A 13,507-nucleotide genomic window follows, 5' to 3' on the forward strand; every position below is an offset into this window, starting at 1 on the left:
ATCATTATTAACCTTGGGAATCACTTTATACTAGACGATCAGAGTATTGATACATAATTGAAGTCAATTTGACACACGGAATACTACAAAATATTGATTTTTTCCCTTAACTATCTACTACATGAATGGCCAATTGCGACGATGTCGATCTCTATTTTGCAGGAGATGCTCTACTTCCAGCAGGAAGTTCAGCTGCGTTCATCACTCTCTTCATTCATCGAAATCCAAAATACTGGAGAGATCCCTTGAAGTTTGATCCAGACAGGTTTCTACCGGAAGAAGTAGCGAAACGACACCCTTGTACCTACATACCTTTTTCATATGGACCCAGGAATTGTATAGGTAGAGTAAATTTTCATTATGAAAAACTCATCCATTTATTTATCGAAATTGAGTACAGCAGATTACAGTTTCCGATCGCATTTTCAACTACAATACATGAATGACCGTATTATTGTTTCTATTCAATAATTCATTTAATAGAAATTATGAACCATTGATTCCCTATTTTAATTTTGATAAACTGTAGTTGTAAATATTCACTTAAAACTCATAACTCGTTTAATTTTATATATTTGGGTCTGATTTATTTAAGTAGCCAAAACATATTATAAAACAAAGTCGCCCGCTAGGTACGTCTATCTGTTTGTGTACCTGTCTGAACGTGATAAATTCAAAAATTATCGAATTGATTTAGATATGTCTTTCACCAATCTGCCTGTTCAAAAAATATATTTTTCCGTTATTCAGCTGTCGCCCCCATACGAACGACAACTCTCAGAAGTAGAGAAACTTGTGCGACCTAGTGACTAACGAGGTCTTACCTTTTAACGTGTGGTTGCAGAATCATCCCAGCTTCAACCAGATAAATTCTCTCGAGAAAAATATCTGGTCGAGGCGGGAATCGAACCCACGACCTTCGTGGGTTCGTGAGTCTGGCGCACTACCACCGCGGCCAATTCCACAACCAACGAAAGAAATGATTCGAAATCACTGTCTCATCCCTGAAATAAACATTGAACAACATATTGTTCATCTTTTATATGTCTACACAAACGGCTTACTAATTAGATTCATTTTGATTTTCACTATGGATGGTTTACAAAATCAAGACACGCTATACAATAGCTTCCTCAAGCAGGATTTTATTCTACTTTTAGATTGAAACACTTCATGTTCTGAAAACAACAATATGATCTGAAGTCCGATCAGCTAATTGTTTCTAATTTAATTTTAATTAGCTGGAAAGAGCGGATAAATTCAAAAGCAGGTAAAAATATGTATTCAAAATAATGTGAAAAACAAGTCAATGAATCAATGAATATCAGATAATAATTATTTTATCATACAGAATATATCATTAGAAAATTTATGATAAAACCCCCAGTCCCACGCCTATTAATACTATCTTCAACGATCTGTAAGAAAAAGCGTTGGCCGCTTCTTTTGACGTTGTTTGTCATGAGTCACTATTTTAATGGCTCGTTAGCGGCGTCCTCAAGGGGCATAGTGGGTAGAAATATTTCAGCGACTTTGTGGATGAATTACAGTGCCACTTGCTTGGGACGACTATGTTGCTTTCTTCGATCGGCATGTTTGTATCTTGAAATGTGTTCACTCTCAGACAATACCGAATGTATCTACTGTAGTGAATCGTTAAGGAGATTGAGGTGTCACTTTTGTTTTACGTTATCTTCATAAAGATACGTACTTAGCTATTTCCAAATTGAAATCGATAGTTATGAACATATTTTCATGAGTGAATTTAATTAGGGTTGAACTATTAGGAATCACACGTTAAAAGGTAAGACCTCGTTAGTCCTTAGCTCGCACAAGTTTCTCAACTTCTGAGAGTTGTCGGTCGTATGAGCACGACAGCTGATTAACGTAAAAACAGATTTAAACAGATTTTTATCAGTTATGAACTGATGTGAAACTATAACAGAGACAATACCAAGGTCGGTTCGGTCACTACTTTATTATAGAATGAATATGATAAAGCAGTAAAATTTCATGAACAACACCATCATCATTGAAAAATATTGTGTCATATCACAATACTTTTTTTCCATATCTTAGAACTGCTTGAAATTGAATATTTTGGTACATTACAGAACAGAGTATATTGAATAAAACATCATGTATACCTATACATTAATAACATATGTTACTTTTTACAGGTTGGAAATACGCCATCGCTAACATGAAAACAATAATTGCAACTGTGATAAGACAATTCAAGATATATACAGAATACAAATCCGTGGAGGAAATAGAAATTAATTTGTACTTACTCATGAGAATGAGGGATGGCCCGAAAGTATGGTTAGAAAACAGATAAATGTTTCAAAATGTTATAGTGAAATAAAATACGTACCCACGATTTTTTTTTATTTATACTTGCATAAACAGTTACAGTTATTCTTATGCATATACCGGATGTCCCAGAGCTTTTAGGCCAGCAGATATCTCAGTTACCTGCAGAACAAAAATTAAAACAAAAATATGTATCATAGGAGAACACAAGCACTTTCATGCAGCATAGCAAAATCCACCCCTGGTAAACAACCCCCAAGAAACCACCCCTAACTTTTGTTTTTCAAATGGCACGCCCATGTTTGTTTTGGTTCAAATTACAGTCTTTTTCATTTCTCGGTCAATGATGTATCATGGTAGGTAGAATGACATGCAGAATCATAGAAAAAAAAAACACAAATGAAATATTAATGTTTAAGGTCATCTGTATTTTGATACATGATACTACAGAAAATGTTCAAAATGTTGGGCAGCACTTGCCACACATGCTTCAAGTCGCCGAATCAGCGCGCGAGTACAGGAAGCCCTAATCATTTCCGGAGTAACGGTATGACAAGCCTCTAAAATTTTTTGGGTTGAATCGTCAATATTCATTGGTTGTGTTTCGAAGGCAACTCGTTTCAGATATCCCCACAGGAAAAAGTTCAGTGGCGTGAGATCTGGAGAACGTGCAGGCCATCGCACAGGTCCACTATTTCCAATCCAACGGTCTCGAAAAGTATCATTGAGGAATGTAGTAACTACATTATGGTTATGTGCAGGAGCACCATCTTGTTGCCACCACATTTGTTGTCGTTCTTCAAGTGGAATATCTTCCAGGAGGGCAGGTGAACAATTTTCCAAGAAATGTAAATATCGGTGGCCCGTCAAAGTGTCTTGGAAAAAATGGGGCCCGATGAGTCGTCCATTATGTAAACCACACCACACGTTCACACCCCACATTGTTTGGAAATTGGTTTCTCTAATCCAGTGAGGTTTGTCCTGTGACCAATAGTGCATGTTATGTCGATTAACAGTACCATTATTATGGAAGCGGGATTCATCACTCCACAAGATTTGATTGAGGATGTTTGGATTGCCATGGACTAAAACTTGAATGTGAGCAATGAATGCCGTTCGTCTTTCGAAATCGGTAGGTCTGAGTCCTTGGTGTGAATGAATTTTGAAGGTATGATACTTGTACTATTTGAAAATTCTTTGCACAGATGACTTACTGATCCCAATCTCTACTGCCAATGCACGAACCGAAATATGAGGATGTGCTTCGGCGTAGGCCAACACATTTATGCAATTTTCCTCAGTTCGCACGGGAGTAGGATGTATTTGATCTGTTTTCCTGGAAATGATCCCGTTCGCATGGTATTTTCTACATACGAAAACGTATTACGACCTGGTTGTCGACGATCAGGAAAGCGCTGCCCATACAGCCTCTCCACAGCACGTTTATTCTTTCGGCATTCACCAAAAATTAAAAGCATATCAACGTATTCGTTGGGAGTGAAGGTAAAAGGCATTTTGATACACAACAACAATATCACGACTGATGGCAATGTGTCATCCAGATATCAGAGGACTGAAAGGAAGCACAAAAAGTTCTAACATTTTATCGCCTCTTTTTCTGCGTAGCGTCCACTTTTTCTGGTGTCTACAATGCAGAACAATTCGATCAGTCCAGTTAATAGTACCCACTAACGTATTCAATTTTCTCGAACAATTATGATATATCGTTGGTTGAGAAATAACAAGAGCTGTCAGTTGAACGACAAACAACATGGGGATGCCATTTGAAAAACAAAAGTTAGGGGTGGTTTCGCAGGGGTTGCTCGCGAGGGGGTGGATTTTGCTCTGCTACATGAAAGTGCTGGTGGTCTTCTATGATATACATATTTTTTTTCAATTTTTTTCTGCAGGTGACTGAGATATCTGCTGGCCTAAACGCTCTGGGACACCCGGTATATCTAGTTTCAGATAGATAATTATCAATGGACACAAAATAAATTACTGGAGATTTGGGAGTAGGACCAGGTAGGATGGACTACCCCTCACCAAAAGCATTCCGTCCAATTAGTCTCACATCGCTTTTCTTAAAAATTATCGAGAGCTAGGCTATGTGAGCGGTAAATAAGAGATGAAGTACTTGTTAACAACCCACTTCATCCAAATCAGCATGCATATACCCCGGGAAGGTCTACCGATTCGGCCCTTCACCATGTGGTTGGCAGAATCGAGAGATCATTGGACAACAAAGAATCCACCCTGGGTATATTCATAGATATCGAGGGAGCGTTTGATAAAACAACCTTTCCAACAATTACCCAGCAACTACACTCCAGGAATATACCCCTGGTAGTAGGAGAATGATGATACTCAAGATGCTCTCTAATATAGCAATAAGTTTCAATGTAGAAGACATCACAGTGAAAGGACTGATCATGAGGGATGTCCACGAGAAGGAGTCTTATCACCCCTTTTCTGGAACATATTTCTGGATACCCTGATCAATCACCTCAACACTGATGGATTCTATACAATTGCATATGCAGATGACATAGTTATCTTGCAGATCGGCAAATTTGTGAACACACTATGCGATACAGCGCAGGATGGGCTCAAATTAATAGAAACATGGTGTAAGGAACACTCACTGTCGATCAATCCCAAGAAGACTGAGATGGTCTTTTTCATCAGGACTCAAAACCTCCCCAAATTTTCAAAAGCAAACTAAACTTCTCTGAAGAGGTGAAATACCTTGGTACTATCCTTGACAGGAAGCTAACATGGAACTCTCACCTACAGAGTAGAGCAAAAAGAGCATAGGTATGTGGCTTATGAGCAATGTTGAAGGACACTGGGACGGGCATGGGGTCTTTCACCCGGTGTCGTCACCTGAATCTTCACTGCAATAATAAGACCTATGTTAACGTACGGAGCCATTGCATGGAGACCGAAAGTTCAACAAGCAAAGGCCATCCAAAAATTATCACAGGAACCATGAGAACAACACCAACCGCGCCAATGGAAATAATTAGAGGTCTCACCCCTCTGGATCTGTATGCTAAGGAGGTTGTGTTAATGGCCGTGTTAGGATTGCGCACGGCTAGTGTAAACCTCGAAGGAAATGGGTCGATTGAAGCTGAGCCTATGACGAGAAGCGCTCACTGCGCAACATCTGCTGCAGGCAACCAGTGATACAATTGAACCCAGGTTTGTGTTTAATAAACATGCAATACGTATGCAATACGCATATATAAAGACGGCTCAAAAACCAAAGAAGGCTCAGGATGTGGAGTGTACTCCAGATCACAGATTCCGCACAGATTAAGTGCGGAATGGGAAAAAATACCAGCATTGTCATAACAGAACTGGATGGTATCTCAATCACCACAGAAGAAATAACCAGGATAGTAATTTCTGGCAAAAACATAACAATCTGCACTGACAGCAGACAAGCCCTATTAGCCTTGAACAGACAACGTGTTACCTCAGTGTCACGAAGATTTAGCCAAAGCCTTGGTAGATAATAGTAACATTATCCCAAGGTTGATTGAAGGGCACGACAGGAGTGAAGGTAATCGCGTTGCCGTCTTTTTAGTCAAGGAAGCGGCTGGACTAAGAATCTTAGGACCCAGTGGCACCTACGGCCTGATGACTTCGACAATTTCAGAACTAGCCAAATGTTACACCGATGCTCAATCCCTAAAGAGATGGGATGAAATTAAAGGATGCAATCTTGCCTGGCGATGACCAGAAAAAATCTAAGCTCAAATAACCTGTCCACCTTCCTGGAAAAGACAGCATGGACGATGACCTAGGAGGACAACTCCTTGGGAGGATGTACATGTGGGCTAAGTGCTGTGGACTTACACTCACCCTCCCTACTCTACAGATACAGATGGGAGAAAACTAATTTCTGAGAAGTTCTGATTTCATTCATTTTCATCGGTTATTGATGTGCTGAGGCGTCCATGACGAACGTCATCATTCACAGCGTTTCTACGTTCCGTGAAAAACTTGTAAACCGTTTTCAGACGTACAATACCATCACCGTATGTCACTATCGATATTTCAATTGTTGATGAGTATTCGATTACATTTTTTTTCTAACAAAATTTGATGTAAATTTTTTGATCCATTACACAACACAACAAAAAAATATTTTTTGAATGTTTCCTACACTAAATTAGTCAATTTCTACTAATTTTGGGGTGATAAAAACGAAAATAACAATGAAAAATTTTTATTAGCTCTGGTTTTTGAGATACACAGTACTTAATCTTAAAGAGTAGTTATACTATACGTGAAAAGTGAAAGTACATAAAACAATATTGTTATGTTTCTTTTAGAATATTTTAAGTACAAAATTAATAAAAAAAACATTATTCTTAGTGTTTTGACAAATAAAAGAAGTTTGTACCACCAAATTTCAATTAAGTCCATCCGATTCATTGTAAGATCGCTGTCGTTTAGCTTGTCTTTTATAAAACACTTCTGGAGCATCCCTACACACAGACCAGCAGTAGTCTGCAAGCATTGCTTCATTCCAACAGCCCTGATATCTCTGTTCCATTAAGGCAATGTCTTGATGGAATCTTTCTCCATGTTCATCACTCACAGCTCCACAGTTTTGTGGGAAGAAATTAAGATGAGAGTGAAGAAAATGAATTTTTAAGGACATGTTGCATCCAAGTTGGTGGTAAGCTTGAAGAAGCTCTTTAACCAATGCTGTGAAGTTATCATCTCTTTTGTTACCTAAAAACCCATGTACAACCCCCTTAAAGGCTTCCCAGGCTCTTTTTTCATTTCCTGTTAAAATCATGTCAAAAGCAGGATCATTTACGATTTCACGGATTTGAGGCCCAATAAAGATGCCTTCCTTGACTTTAGCATCACTCAACCTGGGAAACTTTGCTCTCAAGTAGTTAAACGCTTGTCCTTCCTGGTCCATGGCCTTCACAAAGTTTTTCATTAGTTCCAACTTAATATGTAATGGGGGAAGGAGAACATCCTTAGGATCTACAAGAGGCTCGTAAACTACATTTTTCTCATTAGGGTTTAGGTCTCGTGTAGGCCAGTTCATTTTTTTATAGTGAGATTTTCTATCCCGACTGTCCCACAGACACAAAAAACAACAGTACTTGGTGAACCCTAATTGCATTCCTAGGAGTATAGCAATGACTTTCAGATCACCACAGATGTGCCACTTGTGTTGTTCATATTTGATTGATTGGAGAAGTGTTTTCATATTTATATTCGTTTCCTTCATGTGAACTGCATGACCTATAGGAATAGAGGGTAGCTGATTTCCATTATGCAGAAGTACAGCTTTTAAGCTTAGTTTTGAAGAGTCTATAAACAGTCTCCATTCAGATGGAGTGTGATCCAAATTCAAGCAGTCCATCAAACCATTAACATCAGAACAAACTTCGAGGTTTTCTTTTTTCTCAAAAAAAGGAAGCAAATCTTTTTGGCGCTGTCTGTAATGAGATATTTTTACATCATGTTTTAGAAGATTCCACTGTTGTAGTCTTGACCCTAACATATACATATATATAATATAATGATACTATATCTTGAAAACAAGAGCTAATATATAATTTTTATGGTCACTTTCGGTTTTAACACGTGGAAATACATTAAAATCATCTAATTTCAACCCCGAAACAAAAACTTTGTTGTGTTGTGTTATTTTCGATAGCACTTCTAATTTTGGTGCCTCCCACCAACAAACTGAACATGCTAAACAGCTGAAACTGTGAATATATGTTCGAAACAAGTGTACCAACATAAAAAAAATCGGTGATGGCGCGAAAGACCATTCAGCTCATTTTCGATTCGTTTACAGATGACCTTTGAGGAAAAAAGTTCAAGAACACTCAGTATATTCCATATGGTCGAAATAACATATAATTCGAAGATATTTTCAACTGATCTGAACATCCTATTACTTTTCTAGTTGTAGTTCACTGTAAATTATCATCCAAAACATCCATAAAATATTAAGGTCATGACAGTTGCGGTTCATAATCCTCATTAAACCAACCTGACATTACTGTAATGAATCTTATAGTGAATTATTACTAACTTCGACTGTCGAGTTCTCAGGATCACGAATCACCCAATCATTTTGAGTCACGATGACTCATATCGAGGAATATGTCCCCGAGGATTTCTTCGAATGGCTGGATTTTTTTCACAAGTGGATCGGTTTGCTACCTCCCAAGAATCTCTCCTCGAAGATTCTGTACTTTCTGATTGCCCTTCCTCACATTTCCATGTGCACTTTCCTGCTGGTTTTTCTGGGAGGTGCTGATCTCTTGGTGAGAGACAGATCTTTCAAGGAGACAATGTTTGGAATCAGTGTAGTGACGTTACATGGTATCATCGTTTTACGAACAGGGTTCTGGATTTATTCTAGAAATAAATTCGAGAAAATCAAAGAAATTATCAGAAGAGAAACATTTACGTTCGAATGTTTTGATTTGAGAGAAATTGGATATGCTAACGTTATTAGTGTTGGTAAGAATATAGAAAATGTTTTGGGAAAAAATCTGAGTTATCGTGAGATTGGAATGTTATGGAGTGGATCAGGATTGGTTTTTGATGACTGTAGGTAAGAGAAAGCAAAATTTAGAAATGTTATATATTATTATAGAGACAATGTGTTTTTCTTTGGATAGTTGGAACAATTTTGAAGGACTTCTGGATTCCGAAGGCAATGTTATTCTTATAATTCTATAGTGAAAGCGACATTTCCTTCACAGTATCATTGTTGCTGCAGAAACGCGGGTAAACTGAACTCAGTTTGAGGAGTGCCAGAAGATGACAGTACTACTAACTGTCGAAAGCGCTCGCAGATAATTAATAGAAGATATAAAGCTTCAAATCCTTTTTGTAAAGTTTAATATTGAAATACTGAAAATAAAGGAAAATTAGTTGCATCATTCAAAAAAAATATATATGTATATATTTGTTTCTGATGGAAATTTTTCTTTCATTGTCGTTTATTGAACAAACTAAGAGAAGGTGGGAGCATAAGTTTATAATAATTAAGGTTGATGTGTATTTATTTTTATGAATCAATGTAAGTGGTGCAAGTTCTGATTGCGTTTTTTAAATTACAAGAACAGAACCTGAATTCTGCCTTTTGACAGAAATGTAGAAGATATCATTCACCTGAGAATTGTCTGTATTATTCATACCTTTTACATATTTTACTACATTTTGTCAATAGGATCAATTATTATTATTATTTCTTCACCAAAGTTTGTGCTGGTCAAGCCCTTTCCCCCGAAGCCCTGATACATTCGGGAGGGCGCGCCGGCATTATCAACCAACGACCACTCCCCACACCGTGGGGTAAGTGATCATTAAGTCCAAGAATCATGTTCCCTGAGTTAGCGCAGTAAGCCAAGAATGACAGCCGTCTGCATCTGTCCGGCTAAGATATCTGCCTCAGTGCGGTAAGCCGGTATGATTTTAAAATTCGAGAGTAGAAAGGGCATCATTCCACCAAGGACTCCAATAATCAGAACAACCATCTTGACAAAGTGGTCTGGATAGAGTCTGCGGAGTTCGAAGAGGAAATCTCAATATTTCATTCGTTTTCCCTTCTCTTTTCGGACGACATTCGTCTCTCCAGGAGCTGAAGACACCACGAGAAATATCGTCTTGCGCTGGTGGTCGAAAAGGACTACATCAGGCTTATTAGCTTGTATGAGCCTGAGGGTGAGGCACAAATAGTTCCAATCAATTCGGCACTTCTCGGTCCTTACAACGGATTCAATATTCCCCTGAGTGTAGGGCAACACCAATGTTTAGTCAATACCCTAAGAGTGCCGTAGATGGTAATGAAGCAATCTTAGGGCCACGTTATGTCGATAGCTATAGGCCGAGACCACATATGCTGGACCTGCTGATAACACGTGCATTAGGGTCTCGGAAGCCTCGTGGCAGGCCCCACCCCTTGTGTCAGGAACCTCTTTACCCATCACGCAACTGCGGTAGACTGAGGTGTTGAAGACACCATACTGGCATGCTATGATGAACCCCTCAGTTTTCGACTTAAGCCTACTCGACCTGTTATTATTATTAAATAAGCAATGCTATGTAACTGATGACTTTGCGCAGAAATTATTCTGAATGTTATTCAGTAGGGATTTATCTAACTTGTTATCTAACACCGTCAAAAAACAAAAATATATAGTTCAGAAGTAATTAGTCGCCTCCTTTTTGAAGTTTGTATCAAGGTCGGTTGAAATTTGCGTAACAAGGTTTCCTTTTTATTGATTTTTGATATGAGAGAATATTTTGGAAAATTTTCTTCAAAAATTGGAAAATCGTTCGAAGGAAGTTTATATTAATTGATGTTATTTCCGAATCATCATTCAAAATCATTCAAAATAAGTTAATATTATTTAAAAATTCATACAGCGCGGACATAAATAGCCCCCCCCCACTCTCTCAACTTTTGAACGGGACAGGGACAAAGAACAGACCCCTGGGGGACTTCATTGTTTATGCTTGCTGAAGTTTATGACGAAGTTGACGTTACAACACTTCGGTGAGATATGATTCAAACCACTCGTGAGGTATTCCGTCAATGCTATAATGAAACAATTTTCTGAGTGGTATTCTGTGATTTACACAATGAAATAGTATGGACAAATCACAGAACATTGCTCTAGCTAACTCACGATTGGTGGAATCGCTATGATCTTCGAATAGAAAGGACGATATGACATCATGAGTCCGTTGTAATCAATATTGTTCATTATATGCGATATTGAGAAATCAGTCAGACCATTTCCCACAATTTTTTCTATTAGTTTGGGTAATGAAGGGGTGAGACATGTAAGACTAGTCCTATTTTTATCTATCCCAGATCACTTCCAATTAAAGTCTGAATCTGTCAACTAATCTTCTTGTATATTCTAGTGTTAACTTGGAAATTTTCCGCAAAAGAAAGATGCTACGTACAAGACTGGGGCTCTGTTTCAGCTACTTAGCTTTGATCGTCTTCAGTTTCGCAACAGTGACTCTATTATTTATAAGTGAGCTCTATGTAGATTCTTACCAAACATACAACCCTCATCTAAATAAAACTTCAGAGTTCAGGAAATACTTGATACCGATGTATTTTCCTTTTGACACATCCCTGGATGGATATTATCAAATTGCTTACTTTTATAGTTATTATAGTCATATTGGAGCCGTTTTCATCTTCTTACGTAAGTATTGTTTATCGAATGTATTTTGAAATTTTTCAGAAATGATTTCTCCAATAGTTTTTCACGTCCTGTAGGTCACTTAATACATACAGTACGAGCTGCAAGGGATATGAACGATTATATATTTATTTTACTTCACGACAAATCTTATTTGCCAGTTTAGAATAGAAGTGGGTACGAATTTCAGTTGAGCAAAATATATGAAAAATCATAATTATGCCTCACTTCTAGAGATTTCTGATATTTTTCATTTAATAAAGATGGTAGAAACATATATTTTAGATGATAATAGACCCAATCCCTTCTAACCCCTCACTAGTATATGAAGTGTGACCCATTTTTAATGGAAACACCCCCCTAAAATTTGAAGTTGTAAATCGATTTTGATAATATATTTTTTTTTCAAATGTCAAGTACTAAAAGGTCTACCTTGGAACAAAATTTGAAATGTTTATCAAAGTTTCAGGGCATACTACGATATTTTTTCTTAGTCGAAAATTGGGATTTTTTATTAGCGATTTTTTAATTGAAAAAATCACTACGCCAATGGACTCAGAGTGCCTCTAAATAGGTGTGACCAAAATTTCATGAAAGAATATTCATTATTAACAAAGTTATGACAACTCAAAAATTCGAAAACTCACACAGCTAACAGTCACAATATATCATTTTTTTTATTATTTCAACAATAAAGTTCCGCCAGATGAAAAAAAAAAAACAAATAGCGTAAATATTTTTAATGAAAACAACGGAATTACATTCACACAATTCAACTAACAATGAAGCAAAAAATTTTAATAAAAGTAACTAATAACTAATTATTGAAATGTTTTGATTCAGTGCAACAATTAATTCTAACTTATATTCTAGTAGCCTCTTCTAATCCACCACGTATTTCGATACATGTGTCGTAGCGCTTACGAATGTTTCTGATTACGTTCCTTAGTTCTTGAGGGCTAATATCTGCACATACCTGTCGAATTCTTGCACAAAGTTCATTTCTATTTCTTGAGCGGTTTTTGTAAACCTTTTGTGTGAGAAAAAAGTCCAAAACTGTGAGGTCTGGAGATCTGGGTGGACACTCTATAAACGGACTACCACGGCCTATCCATCGGTTTGGAAAATGTGCGTTAAGCCATTGTCTCACAGCTCTGGCATAATGAACTGAACACCCATCTAACTGGACAATTAAATTTGATCGTTCATTGATTGGCAGCTCGTGAATAGCATCCCAAAACTCTGTGTTTAAAAATTCTAGAAACCTCTGCGCATTAATGTTTTCCTCAAAAAAGAAAGGATCAATAATCCGTTCGTTCAATATCCCACACCAGATGTTGATTTTTTGGAAATACTGGCTTTTACAGTTTATTACCCAATTGCCGCTGCCCAATAGCGACAATTCTGTGATGACACTACTCCATTTGTAGTGAAAGTGGCTTCGTCGGTATACAAAAATATTTTTTAGGAAATTTCTATTGTTTAAATATTCCCCTTGGGCCCATAAACAATATTCCAGGCGTGTTGCTTCGTCGCCTTCTTGAAGTGTGTGTAAAAATGTTGGCTTGAAAGGTTTAATTTTCTTCTCCGAATAGTTTCTCGTGGAATATTCAAATCTAAAGTGCTATTCCTTATACTGGCATTAGGATTATTTCCGAAATAATCTGAAATGATTTGATCACTCCTGTCATTCCTGTTTCGTCTTTGTACAGAATTACTTTTTAACATCATTTTTAATACTGCACCAGTTTCATTGAATATTTTATTTATTTTATTTACCGTACCGCAGCTAATACGAGGACGATCTGGATGTCTCTCATTAAATACTCTACAAACCTCTCTAGCACTTCTAACGTCATCTCCCGAAAGGCGTACAATTTCAATTTTCTCTCTAACGTCAATCTTGCAGCCATGACACAAAATAATTCGAAGAACTGTAAGGTGAATATTGTTGACAATAGTACACT

General features: G+C 37.3%; 1 protein-coding gene across 2 annotated transcripts in view; it reads left to right on the forward strand.

The window, feature by feature from the left end:
• The window catches only part of LOC111511589 (cytochrome P450 4C1), a 31,616-nt gene extending 29,233 nt beyond the window's left edge, over positions 1 to 2,383 (forward strand). For both annotated transcript variants that reach the window (XM_074173501.1, XM_074173502.1), the window contains exons 11-12: positions 163 to 342; positions 2,181 to 2,383. In XM_074173501.1, coding sequence (XP_074029602.1) covers positions 163 to 342; positions 2,181 to 2,341 — 341 coding nt within the window. In that variant the 3' untranslated portion in view covers positions 2,342 to 2,383. The remainder of the gene's footprint in view (positions 1 to 162; positions 343 to 2,180) is intronic.
• The last annotated feature ends 11,124 nt before the right edge of the window (positions 2,384 to 13,507 follow it).

Source organism: Leptinotarsa decemlineata, unplaced genomic scaffold, assembly GCF_025532065.1.
Source record: "Leptinotarsa decemlineata unplaced genomic scaffold, Ldec_3_MD MMD2_tig00000251_RagTag_RagTag, whole genome shotgun sequence".
Taxonomy (NCBI): Eukaryota; Metazoa; Arthropoda; class Insecta; order Coleoptera; family Chrysomelidae; genus Leptinotarsa; species Leptinotarsa decemlineata.